Below are 13,585 nucleotides of genomic sequence, written 5' to 3' on the forward strand. Positions count from 1 at the left end.
AGGGAGGGAGGGTAGAGGATGTATCTCTTACAGGGAGGGAGGGAGGGAGGGAGGGTAGAGGATGTATCTCTTACAGGGAGAGGGAGGGAGGGAGGGTAGAGGATGTATCTCTTACAGGGAGGGAGGGAGGGTAGAGGATGTATCTCTTACAGGGAGAGGGAGGGAGGGTAGAGGATGTATCTCTTACAGGGAGAGGGAGGGAGGGGGAGGGTAGAGGATGTATCTCTTACAGGGAGAGGGAGGGAGGGAGGGGGTAGAGGATGTATCTCTTACAGGGAGAGGGAGGGAGGGTAGAGGATGTATCTCTTACAGGGAGAGGGAGGGAGGGAGGGTAGAGGATGTATCTCTTACAGGGAGAGGGAGGGAGGGAGGGAGGGAGAGGAGGGAGGGAGGGTAGAGGATGTATCTCTTACAGGGAGAGGGAGGGAGGAGGGTAGAGGATGTATCTCTTACAGGGAGAGGGAGGGAGGGAGGGTAGAGGATGTATCTCTTACAGGGAGAGGGAGGGAGGGAGGGAGGGTAGAGGATGTATCTCTTACAGGGAGAGGGAGGGAGGGAGGGTAGAGGATGTATCTCTTACAGGGAGAGGGAGGGGAGGGAGGGTAGAGGATGTATCTCTTACAGGGAGAGGGAGGGGGAGGGAGGGTAGAGGATGTATCTCTTACAGGGAGAGGGAGGGAGGGAGGGTAGAGGATGTATCTCTTACAGGGAGAGGGAGGGGGAGGGAGGGTAGAGGATGTATCTCTTACAGGGAGAGGGAGGGAGGGTAGAGGATGTATCTCTTACAGGGAGGGAGGGAGGGTAGAGGATGTATCTCTTACAGGGAGAGGGAGGGAGGGAGGGTAGAGGATGTATCTCTTACAGGGAGGGGAGGGAGGATGTAGAGGATGTATCTCTTACAGGGAGAGGGAGGGAGGGAGGGTAGAGGATGTATCTCTTACAGGGAGAGGGAGGGAGAGGATGTATCTCTTACAGGGAGAGGGAGGGAGGGAGGGTAGGAGGGAGGGGAGGGAGGGAGGGAGGGTAGAGGATGTATCTCTTACAGGGAGAGGGAGGGAGGATGTAGGGGGGGAGAGGATGTATCTCTTACAGGGAGGGGAGGGATCTCTTACAGGGAGGGAGGGTCTGTATCTCTTACAGGGAGAGGGAGGGAGGGTAGAGGATGTATCTCTTACAGGGAGAGGGAGGGAGGGTAGAGGGAGGGTGTGTATCTCTTACAGGGAGGGAGGGAGGGAGGGAGGGTAGAGGATGTATCTCTTACAGGGAGGGGAGGGAGGGGAGGGGAGGGTAGAGGATGTGTATCTCTTACAGGGAGAGGGGGAGGGGGTAGAGGATGGGGAGAGGAGGGAGGGTAGAGGATGTATCTCTTACAGGGAGAGGGAGGGAGGAGGGATGTATCTCTTACAGGGGGGAGGGAGGGAGGGAGGGTAGAGGATGTATCTCTTACAGGGAGGGAGGGAGGGAGGGTAGAGGATGTATCTCTTACAGGGAGGGAGGGAGAGGATGTATCTCTTAACAGGGAGAGGGAGGGTAGAGGATGTATCTCTTACAGGGAGAGGGAGGGAGGGTAGGGAGAGGGAGGGAGGGTAGAGGATGTATCTCTTACAGGGAGAGGGAGGGAGGGTAGAGGATGTATCTCTAATAGTGGTACATGTCTCCATTCCAGGGAGGCCCGGGAGGATCAGGCTGTGGCTTTGGGAACTTTGAAGAGATCGGACCCCTGGACAGAGACCTTGAGCCTAGGAAAAACTCTTGGGTAAACCTCACACACACAGCTCATCAATGGAAACTGAATGTCAGTGTTTAAAGTGTGTGTGTTTTGCCCCTGCAGGTTCAGTACTCCAGTGTATTGTTCGTTGATAACCCGGTAGGAACAGGCTTCAGCTACACGGACTCAGACGAGGCCTTCGCTACTGACGTGGCTACGGTCGCCTCCGACATGCTGGTGCTGCTCAAACAGTTCTTCAACAAGGAGGAACAGTTCCAGGTGGGTTCAGCTTCACACGGGTCGGATCACCAGGGGTGGGTTCAGCTTCACACGGGTCGGATCACCAGGGGTGGGTTCAGCTTCACACGGGTCGGATCACCAGGGGTGGGTTCAGCTTCACACGGGTCGGATCACCAGGGGAGAGTTCCAGGTGGGTTCAGCTTCACACGGGTTGGATCTCCAGGGGTGGGTTCAGCTTCACACGGGTCGGATCACCAGGGGTGAGTTCAGAACGGTGTTCGGCTTCACACGGGTCGGATCACCAGGGGTGAGTTCAGAACGGGGTTCAGCTTCTAATTCAGTGGAAACGGTACTGTATGGACCAGTTGGAGAACGGTGTGATTATGGAGGCACAGAGGGAGATTGTGTAGCATGGGGTTCAAGTTCTCGTCACTGCGACAGATTTCCGTCATGTGGATGACGCAGGAGGTTTGAGTAAGAACAAAATAATATATTTTTTAGGGGGGGGGGAGGTTATTATTTGGGGAGAAGAAGAGAACCTCCAGGCCACACTGGAACATCTAAAACAACATAGAAAGAATGGAGAAATGATGATGGACTTATATATTTTCAAATAACTGCTATTTTTCTGTCCCGCAAATTTGATTTTGACTTATAAATCGGTCATAAAATAAATCATCTGTGCGGCCCTCTGAATTTCAATGATTTAAACCTCAAACTATCTATAAATTGTAGAAATTCATATACAAATATTGAAAGCATATAATGAGAACTAAAAGATGTGAAAATATTGTCTCATTTACATCAGGGAATTTAACGGGCCCTTAACCAGCCCCGGAGATGGGCTATCCAAAGTCAAACCAATTTTGCCACGGTCGCACACCCTCCGGTTCAAGCTAATTGGCAAAATAATTTGGGTAACTCTTCCCACCTGCGGACACACACGACAACCAGGTCGAACCATACCCTGTAACCAAATGCCGCTAGCATTTCTTAATGAACCAAAACGAGACCAAATCAGGAAGTGCAGTCCCCCTTTTAAGTTTCAGTCCTGGGATTTTGTTGTTGCTTAAACGTGTGTGTGTGCTGCACAAGTTGTGCGATTTTTTTCAAGTGGTCACCCATATTGATCAGACCACACCAAACAGGAGAAAACATAACTCAAAGGCTCAGTTCCTGAGGAAACTTTTCATTCAGTACAAACAGTCACGCAAATGTTGAACCGAACTGAACGCACCCCAGGAGTCTCCTCTAGGGAGGGAAGGATGCATTTCAAAGTATTGGAACAGGGCTGGATTGGCTCAAATGTTGAACCGAACTGAACGCACCCCAGGAGTCTCCTCTAGGGAGGGAAGGATGTATTTCAAAGTATTGGAACAGGGCTGTATTGGCTCAAACTACTCAATGCATTTAAAAATATATATATTTTTAACCTATTATTTTTTGTCTTCTCTAGAGCGTGCCCTTCTACATATTCTCAGAGTCCTATGGAGGGAAGATGGCTGCCGCGATCTCACTGGAACTCACTAAGGTAGGCACAAATTACGTCCCCAATGGCATCCTATTCCCTGTACAGTGTATATGGGCTGTGGTCGAAAGCAGTGCACTCTAAAGGGAGTAGGGGAGCCATTTGGGATGAGAACCTACTGTCTCTGCTGTGGGGAAACCTTTTCCAGTTCTAACACTTGGTATGTAAGTGAATAGGAACCACGCATGGAGAAACTGGTAGCTCAGTTGTACCTGACTCGATAATAGAACAGTGTTTTCAAACTAAAGACTGATATTCACTGTCATGTGTTGAGCCATGCATGACACAGAGAGGAACTAATGACTGGTGCTAAGTTGGGGCCTACTTCCTCAAACCTCTACCCACACTGGTCAGCACAGTACCTTGGGTTCCTGTCTGTCTCGGTCTTTCTGGCTGTCTCTGTCTCTCTCAATTCAATATACTTTAATGACTGGAGGAGTTGTGCCTCTTTGCTAATGATATTCAAGATAATAATTGACTGATTAATTCATTGATATGATTTTATTAATTTGGTTATCCTGTCCAAATGAATCTGAGGGTCACCATTTAAGGGTTGGATTGGAGCTCTTTCGAATAAAATTTATCGGTAGTTATCACTAGCCGGTATACCATTTAATCCTATATCAACAATGGTCTTAATGAACAGTCAATTACTCCATTATCATTACAGTCAATTACTCCATTATCATTACGGTCAATTAATCCATTATCATTACGGTCAATTAATCCATTATCATTACGGTCAATTAATCCGTTATCATTACGGTCAATTACTCCATTGTCAATTACTCCATTGTCATTGTCAATTACTCCATTGTCATTACAATTACTCCATTGTCATTACAATTACTCCATTGTCATTACAGTCAATTACTCCATTGTCATTACAGTCAATTACTCCATTGTCATTACAGTCAATTACTCCATTGTCATTACAGTCAATTACTCCATTGTCATTAGTCAATTACTCCATTGTCATTACAGTCAATTACTCCATTGTCATTCTGAAGTCGTCAAGCTCTGAAACGTCAAGAACCCAATCGCTCACAAATTAACTCGACGCCAAAAATAATTCAGTTTGAAGGTTTTATTTACTAGATGAGGTAGTTAATAGAATATCATAAGCAGGGTAAAACAGAATACAACTCAGTCATTGAGGTGAGAATCTCCACAGGTCAATATCAATGAATTCCGTACTCCATAGTACATTCACCAGACTTGTAATCAGCTGATGCTGCCACACTCTGGTTTCCCTTCTGAGCTGGGTACACTTAATGTCTCAGTCCAGGAAATGTAAAGTCTATTAGAGTTGTCTTGGTTATTTCTCTGATTCACCCCGGCATGTATGGTGAACTCAGTCTATTGGTCTTGAATGAGCATCAGTGGGTTCCATCAGGGTTCTCTGGGGGGGGGGGTGATTTGTTTCTTTCTGCGTAGGAATAATTCTCGTCCAAGGAGATGGGCTCATTCGTTCAAAGGGTGTGGCCTCGACAAAACCTGATCTGATGTCTGTTAGCAGATCCTGTCATTTATAGGGATACTGAAGAGGGCGGGCCTTGACAACGTGGCACGGGAACGCCCCCCGTTGATTCAGAGAAACCCGCACATTTTCAAAGTTCATATGAGGATAAGTGTCCACAACATCTTTTTCTTGTACAGAAGTTTCACAATCTCTGCCCTGAAATGCGTAGCCGGTCGGTACTCAGCACTCGTTGTGTAAATGTGTGTACATTCATGCAAAATACCCGTTATGTTGCTTTTCTGACGTTGGAGGATCAGAAGAGAAATATCACATTGCTCCGAGTTGTATCAACATGTCCTGAGTCTGTCAGTTTTTTAAAAGAATTTGTTCTTAACTGACTTGCCTAGTTAAATAAAGGTTAAATAAAATAAGTGTTTAAGAAAACGTGTTTACTTTGTCATTTTGTGCTTATTGGCGCCAGATTTTCTCTTTGTCACAAAAAAATGGGACGAAAGTCCCTGACTCTTTTCTCTCTCTCTCTCTCTTTCAATACACATCTCTTGGTACACATCTCTTGGCTCTCAAGCCTGGCTGGTGGTAACCCATGCAGATCACAAGGTGTACTGCTGACAGACTGTCTTCTGACCTCCTCAGGCCATTCAGTCGTAAAGGTAGAGCAGTTTATTAGTCTTGTGATCGCTTGAAAGGGGCGCCGTCAAACACGGACCTGTACATCTGGAATGTAGCACTCTGTTCTCCATCAACCCCAACTGAGGGGGACTTCATCTGCTCTGTTCTCCATCAACCCCGACTGAGGGGGACTTCACTTCATCTGCTCTGTTCTCCATCAACCCCAACTGAGGTGACTTCACTTCATCGGCTCTGTTCTCCATCAACCCCAACTGAGGGGGACTTCAGTTCATCGGCTCTGTTCTCCATCAACCCCAACTGAGGGGGACTTCAGTTCATCGGCTCTGTTCTCCATCAACCCCAACTGAGGGACTTCACTTCATCTGCTCTGTTCTCCATCAACCCCAACTGAGGGACTTCACTTCATCGGCTCTGTTCTCCGTCAACCCCAACTGAGGGGGACTTCACTTCATCGGCTCTGTTCTCCGTCAACCCCAACTGAGGGGTACTTCATCGGCTCTGTTCTCCATCAACCCCAACTGAGGGGGACTTCACTTCATCGACTCTGTTCTCCGTCAACCCCAACTGAGGGGGACTTCATCGGCTCTGTTCTCCGTCAACCCCAACTGAGGGGGACTTCACTTCATCGACTCTGTTCTCCATCAACCCCAACTGAGGGACTTCACTCATCGGCTCTGTTCTCCGTCAACCCCAACTGAGGGGGCTCTTCCATCTGAGGGACTTCACATCGGCTCTGTTCTCCATCAACCCCAACTGAGGGACTTCACTTCATCGGCTCTGTTCTCCATCAACCCCAACTGAGGGGGACTTCACTTCATCGGCTCTGTTCTCCATCAACCCCAACTGAGGGGGACTTCACTTCATCGGCTCTGTTCTCCATCAACCCCAACTGAGGGACTTCACTTCATCGGCTCTGTTCTCCATCAACCCCAACTGAGGGGGACTTCATCGGCTCTGTTCTCCATCAACCCCGACTGAGGGGGACTTCATCGGCTCTGTTCTCCATCAACCCCAACTGAGGGGGACTTCACTTCATCGGCTCTCGGCACCACAAAAGTAAAACCTTTCCATGAATCAAAGTAAACGTGTAACAACGATGGTCAAATAAGACTGGAATATACTCTGGTGGTAATAATATTAACAGCAATTACAATACATAATGATAATTTTCTGGTACCTGTTGTAAAATGACTGTTAGTAATGGCATGTCAAAGACTAGTAATTGTGTGTCACTCACTCTCTCGAATTGTCTGCTATTCTAACACATCTCTCTTTCTCTCTCTCTCTCTCTCTAGGCCGTAGAAAAAGGAACCCTGAAGTGTAACTTTGTCGGAGTGGCTCTGGGAGACTCTTGGATCTCTCCACTGGGTCAGTATTTACCTCCGTGCACGGAACATCAGAACGCCCACTTAGAACATCAGAACGCCCACTTAGAGCATCAGAACACCCACTTAGAGCATCAAACGCCCACTTAGAGCATCAGAACGCCCACTTAGAGCATCCAAACGCCCACTTAGAGCATCCAAACGCCCACTTAGAGCATCAGGACGCCCACTTAGAGCATCAGGACGCCCACTTAGAGCATCAGGACGCCCACTTAGAGCATCAGGACGCCCACTTAGAGCATCGGAACGCCCACTTAGAGCATCAGAACACCCACTTAGAGCATCAGGACGCCCACTTAGAGCATCAGAACACCCACTTAGAGCATCAGGACGCCCACTTAGAGCATCAGGACGCCCACTTAGAGCGTCAGGACGCCCACTTAGAGCGCCCAGGACGCCCACTTAGAGCCTCAGGACGCCCACTTAGAGCCTCAGGACGCCCACTTAGAGCCTCAGGACGCCCACTTAGAGCCTCAGGACGCCCACTTAGAGCCTCAGGACGCCCACTTAGAGCCTCAGGACGCCCACTTAGAGCCTCAGGACGCCCACTTAGAGCCTCAGGACGCCCACTTAGAGCCTCAGGACGCCCACTTAGAGCCTCAGGACGCCCACTTAGAGCCTCAGGACGCCCACTTAGAAGAACGTCAGAACATGACTTTTCCCTTGTGAATATCAGATAATGTCAGAACATGTCTGATAGAACCTTCAGCAGACGGCTGTTTTAAAAGTCAGACCAGTCTTTACAACACTGTATTGGTCAGAAAGGTCTACTCTAACCCTGAAACGCCTGAGATTTACCACTAGTGTCCAGTTCAGGCTCACTAACCACAGGTGAACACACTGCGTACCAAATGCCACACTATTCCCTATATAGTGTACTACTTACGTCAAGAGCCCTATAGGCCACTACGGTTGACCAGGGCCCAACAGGAAATAAGGTGTAATTTGGTACTCCGCTGTTGTTCCCTGTGTGGTCATGTGACTGACTGAACAAAAGGTTAATCTACTGCTGCAGGTTTCTCCTCTTGTAAAAACCCTTGTCTGGATGGCTCAGTACAGCTTCATGCATGAGGGAGTTGTTGTACTATTCCGGTCAAAGTCACCAGGGGTGTGTTCATAAGTGCACACCCGTAGCAAACTGTTTTTGCAACGTGACCACGCATTTCTTATTGGAGAAGTTCAGGTAGGTCCCCTTTCGGTTTCAGCCCTGGTTGCTTCTGCGTTGTTCCACCCCCCCCTGGCTAGCTAACCAGTGTGTTCCCTACTGACGGTATAACCCTGGCTAGCTAACCAGTGTGTTCCCTACTGACGGTATAACCCTGGCTAGCTAACCAGTGTGTTCCCTACTGACGGTATAACCCTGGCTAGCTAACCAGTGTGTTCCCTACTGACGGTATAACCCTGGCTAGCTAACCAGTGTGTTCCCTGTGTATAACCCTGGCTAGCTAACCAGTGTGTTCCCTACTGACGGTATAACCCTGGCTAGCTAACCAGTGTGTTCCCTACTGACGGTATAACCCTGGCTAGCTAACCAGTGTGTTCCCTACTCACGGTATAACCCTGGCTAGCTAACCAGTGTGTTCCCTACTCACGGTATAACCCTGGCTAGCTAACCAGTGTGTTCCCTACTCACGGTATAACCCTGGCTAGCTAACCAGTGTGTTCCCTACTGACGGTATAACCCTGGCTAGCTAACCAGTGTGTTCCCTACTGACGGTATAACCCTGGCTAGCTAACCAGTGTGTTCCCTACTGACGGTATAACCCTGGCTAGCTAACCACTGTGTTCCCTACTGACGGTATAACCCTGGCTAGCTAACCACTGTGTTCCCTACTGACTGTATAACCCTGGCTAGCTAACCAGTGTGTTCCCTACTCACGGTATAACCCTGGCTAGCTAACCAGTGTGTTCCCTACTCACGGTATAACCCTGGCTAGCTAACCAGTGTGTTCCCTACTGACGGTATAACCCCGGCTGGCTAACCAGTGTGTTCCCTACTGACGGTATAACCCTGGCTAGCTAACCAGTGTGTTCCCTACTGACGGTATAACCCTGGCTAGCTAACCACTGTGTTCCCTACTGACGGTATAACCCTGGCTAGCTAACCACTGTGTTCCCTACTGACGGTATAACCCTGGCTAGCTAACCACTGTGTTCCCTACTGACGGTATAACCCCGGCTGGCTAACCAGTGTGTTCCCTACTGACGGTATAACCCCGGCTGGCTAACCAGTGTGTTCCCTACTGACGGTATAACCCTGGGTAGTGTTCAGTATGGCACCACTGTATTGGACGAGTCCAGGTAGTCCCCTTCCATTTCCCATTTTGTTATTGTCCCCATTTGGTGCCTAATGAACTGCACAGCAAAGCAAACTTTCTTCTCTTCATTTGCAGACTCTGTTATGACCTGGGGTCCTTATCTGTACACCACGGTGAGTCTCTCTCTCACACACACACACACACACACACACACACACACACACACACACACACACACAGCCTAGTAAAATGCGTTTTCCATGTTTTTTTACAGGCACATTTAGCTTTTGTTATATTTTACATTCTATGTAGTTCTTTCTGCAGACTGGGTTGTTTAAAGTCTGGAGAATACAAAATGCAGCTTGTTTTGGTACCTAGGTATTGTACTTTTTCTCTTCGACCGTCTCCCCATTGTCCTCCAGTCCCTGCTAGATGACTACGGCCTGCGGGAGGTGAACCGTGATGCATGTTGGGTAATGTAGTTCTCTGACCCGTCTCCCCATTGTCCTCCAGTCCCTGCTAGATGACTACGGCCTGCGGGAGGTGACCAGTGCAGCAGAGGCGGTGAAGCAGGCGGTGGATCAGGGGCAGTACCTGAAGGCCACAGAGCTCTGGTCTGTCACTGAGAGTGTCGTGGAACAGGTCAGTACCTGAAGGCCACAGAGCTCTGGTCTGTCACTGAGAGTGTTGTGGAACAGGTCAGTACCTGAAGGCCACAGAGCTCTGGTCTGTCACTGAGAGTGTCGTGGAACAGGTCAGTACCTGAAGGCCACAGAGCTCTGGTCTGTCACTGAGAGTGTCGTGGAACAGGTCAGTACCTGAAGGCCACAGAGCTCTGGTCTGTCACTGAGAGTGTCGTGGAACAGGTCAGTACCTGAAGGCCACAGAGCTCTGGTCTGTCACTGAGAGTGTTGTGGAACGGGTCAGTGGTGTGTGTTGGTGTGAACGCCATGGTCATTCCGCTCCCGTCTGATTTCAGAACACAAACGGAGTCAACTTCTACAACATCCTCACCCAGGAACCTGATGAGGAGATGTCCTCCGTGGCTGGAGAAGGATTCCTCTGTAAGATGCCTTTTCAGTTCTGTCTTAAACGAGAGAATAACAAACAAAAAACTGGTTTATTTGAACATCCTGGTACATATATGCAGAAACATACATAAAATATGATGTTATACAATATTTTAAAACACAAGTAACACAAGTTTTGATACAAATGATAGTCTGTGAAAAGATGGTCCTTACTAGATTACACTGTCACTTCCTGTTTTTTAAGTTAGTTTACTTTCCGTGGTCCCTCCCACAGCCCTGCTGATGCGGCATCACATTAGCCCCCTCCACCGCCAATCACTGAGCCAGTTGATGAACGGGCCAATCAGGAAGAAGCTGGGAATCATCCCTCAGAACGTCACCTGGGGAGGTAAGACACTGCTACTGGGTCAAAAATGGATTCATTTAAAAAGTGCTTTGTTTTAAAGCTGCAACATTTAACTTTTTTTGGCAACCAGACCAAATGCACAGATGTATGTTTTATAAATCTGTCATTCTACTTGAAAGGAAGTCTAGGAAGCGGTAGATCTATTCTAGGTGTGCTATTTCTATGCGTCACATTCTTAAGTTACATTTTGTGCGTCTTGTATACCAGCTTCAAACAGCTCAAATACAGTATTTTTGCTTATGGAAAGCTATTGCACCGCGCTTTAGATGGTACAATGATTCTCTACACAATGACTGTTTTGTCACAAACCGAAATTAGGCGAACTATTTAAAAATATATATATATATATTTTAAAAAAAATGTAACCAGGAAATGGTTGCATATTGTACCTTTCTTTAGAAATAAATGTGCCCTCCTCTCTGACCTCTCTCCCGCTCCACTTCTCAATCTCTCACCACCTCCTCCCTCCTTCCCTTCCCCCCTCTAGGTCAGGCTGAGGCAGTGTTCAGCAGCATGTCAGGTGACTTCATGAAGCCAGTGGTGGACGTGGTGGATCAGCTGTTGGATGCCGGGGTCAACGTCACTGTCTACAACGGACAGCTGGACCTCATAGTGGACACCATGGGTCAGTGATTCCCCTAGCTAGAGTTGTTTACAGGCGGAGGGGCACAATCATCATGCAACACTTACATTTTGTAGTGAAATCTGTTGAAGCATAAACAGTGGAGGCCGGGGAGGTGTCGTCGGGGCCGGGGAGGTGTCGTCGGGGCCGGGGAGGTGTCGTCGGGGCCGGGAGCGGGGCCGGGAGTTGTCGGGGCCGGGAGGTCGTCGGGGCCGGGGAGTTGTCGTCGGGGCCGGGAGTTGCGTCGCCGGGGAGGCGTCGCCGGGGCCGGGGAGGTGTCGTCGGGTGTCGCCGGGGCCGGGGAGGTGTCGCCGGGGCCGGGGAGGTGTCGCCGGGGCCGGGGAGGCGGGGCCGGGGAGGTGTCGCCGGGGCCGGGGAGGTGGCGTGGCCGGGGAGGTGGCGTCGGGAGGTGTCGCCGGGGCCGGGGAGGTTACTTTCTGAATGGAATCAGTTAGTAGCAGCTTGACAGGGGGGCGACGTGGATCTGGACAGGGGGGCGACGCAAACATTATTTCTGAATTTAAAAGTAATCTGGGTGATCTAGTTTTTCAAAAGTATCTGTAGTCATCTGATTATATTTTAGCTGGTAACGGATTATTTTTTATAATCTGTTACTCCCCAACCCTGGCTATAGTGCCGTCAACCATTTTATAAATATTACATTAATACATTGACTATTGGTCCCTGATAGACTTTCATACATGAGGATTGTTGATTGGATACAGATGATCAATTGATTACTGATCACTGATTTTGTCCAATCACAGGTCAGGAGCAATGGGTGAAGCAGCTGAAGTGGGTGGGGCTCCAGAGCTTCAGCCAAATGAAATGGACTGCCCTTAATGACCCCGCCTTCCCGGGGGTGACCGGCGCCTTCTACAAGACCTACAAGAACTTCTCCTTCTACTGGATCCTCAAGGCTGGTCACATGGTGAGGAAACAGAAACACGTGTCCTAAAATCTCTTTTCTTTTCAACATTTATATTTATTAGCTTTTCAAACGGGGTCAAGCATCAGTTGGTACAGTAATATTGCTCTCTCCTTTTCTCCCAAAGTGCAACCTTGTTTTACTTCTCTTCATGGATTTGAAACAAAATGACTAGTATATGGAAACATCCCCTATAGCCCATGCCTACATAAATCTGTTGTTTTTACAATGGTGGAGAGTAGTGAATGAGTGTACACTTCAGGAGGGAGAGATTATTGGGACGTGAGCCTAGTGTTGGAGTAGGAAGGGTGATGCAGAAGATTGAACCCCAGTATTCAGTCATTATAGCCTTTCATTGGGAATATCTCAATTGCCTCCTCTCTCCTTCTCAAAGCCTTGTTGGAGGAGAAGATAAGAGGGGAGGGGCCTCTGGCGTTCTCATCCAATGGGTTTTGAGAAGGAGACAAGGAGAAAGGTTATGCAATTGAGATCCTCCCCTAGTATCCCTTTTTGTCTTTCACTCCCATGATTCATTGCTCTCTCTCTCTGTTACCAGATCCCCTCGGACCAGGGACCCATGGCACTGCAGATGCTGAGGATGATCACACAACAGGACTGACACACACACATACTGCACACACTCTCTCATTTAGTAACACACACACATACTGCACACACTCTCTCATTTAGTAACACACACACATACTGCACACACTCTCTCATTTAGTAACACACACACATACTGCACACACTCTCTCATTTAGTAACACACACACATACTGCACACACTCTCTCATTTAGTAACACACACACATACTGCACACACTCTCTCATTTAGTAACACACACACATACTGCACACACTCTCTCACTTAATAACACACACACATACTGCACACACTCTCTCACTTAATAACACACACGCATACTGCACACACTCTCTCACTTAATAACACACACGCATACCGCACACACTCTCTCACTTAATAACACACACACATACCGCACACACTCTCTCACTTAGTAACACACACACATACCGCACACACTAGAGCTGGACGATATGGAGACAAACAAATCCAGGTTGTGATATATTTCCTTTTTTATTTTTATTTGTTGCGATATTCTTAGATCAGTTATTTTGGGGGAGGTGTGCTAAAGCCGGACCACATGGACTAAAAGTCCTATCGTGATGAATGGAACTATAGTGTTTAATGGTCAGTTACTTTACGTAATGAACCATAACGTTGGATGCCAACTCTCACCCTGTCGGACACACACAGTTCTGTTAACGACGTCGATGGCAGGCACACTCTCACTTAGGAACACACACACATACACTGGTTGCACTCTCTCACTTAATAACA

At 48.4% G+C, this 13,585-nt stretch overlaps 1 protein-coding gene across 1 annotated transcript; it reads left to right on the forward strand.

Annotated features, from left to right (window-relative positions):
- The first annotated feature begins 1,645 nt into the window (after positions 1 to 1,645).
- Positions 1,646 to 13,273, forward strand: scpep1 (serine carboxypeptidase 1). The gene is made up of 11 exons (XM_065015867.1): positions 1,646 to 1,756; positions 1,832 to 1,987; positions 3,405 to 3,479; positions 6,885 to 6,957; positions 9,368 to 9,405; positions 9,746 to 9,874; positions 10,212 to 10,296; positions 10,538 to 10,651; positions 11,157 to 11,294; positions 12,059 to 12,222; positions 12,776 to 13,273. Exons 1-11 carry the CDS (start codon positions 1,652 to 1,654, stop codon positions 12,836 to 12,838), a joined length of 1,140 nt encoding a protein of 379 aa, XP_064871939.1. The 5' UTR covers positions 1,646 to 1,651; the 3' UTR covers positions 12,839 to 13,273.
- The last annotated feature ends 312 nt before the right edge of the window (positions 13,274 to 13,585 follow it).

Source organism: Oncorhynchus nerka, unplaced genomic scaffold, assembly GCF_034236695.1.
Source record: "Oncorhynchus nerka isolate Pitt River unplaced genomic scaffold, Oner_Uvic_2.0 unplaced_scaffold_1246, whole genome shotgun sequence".
In the NCBI taxonomy this organism is placed as follows: Eukaryota; Metazoa; Chordata; class Actinopteri; order Salmoniformes; family Salmonidae; genus Oncorhynchus; species Oncorhynchus nerka.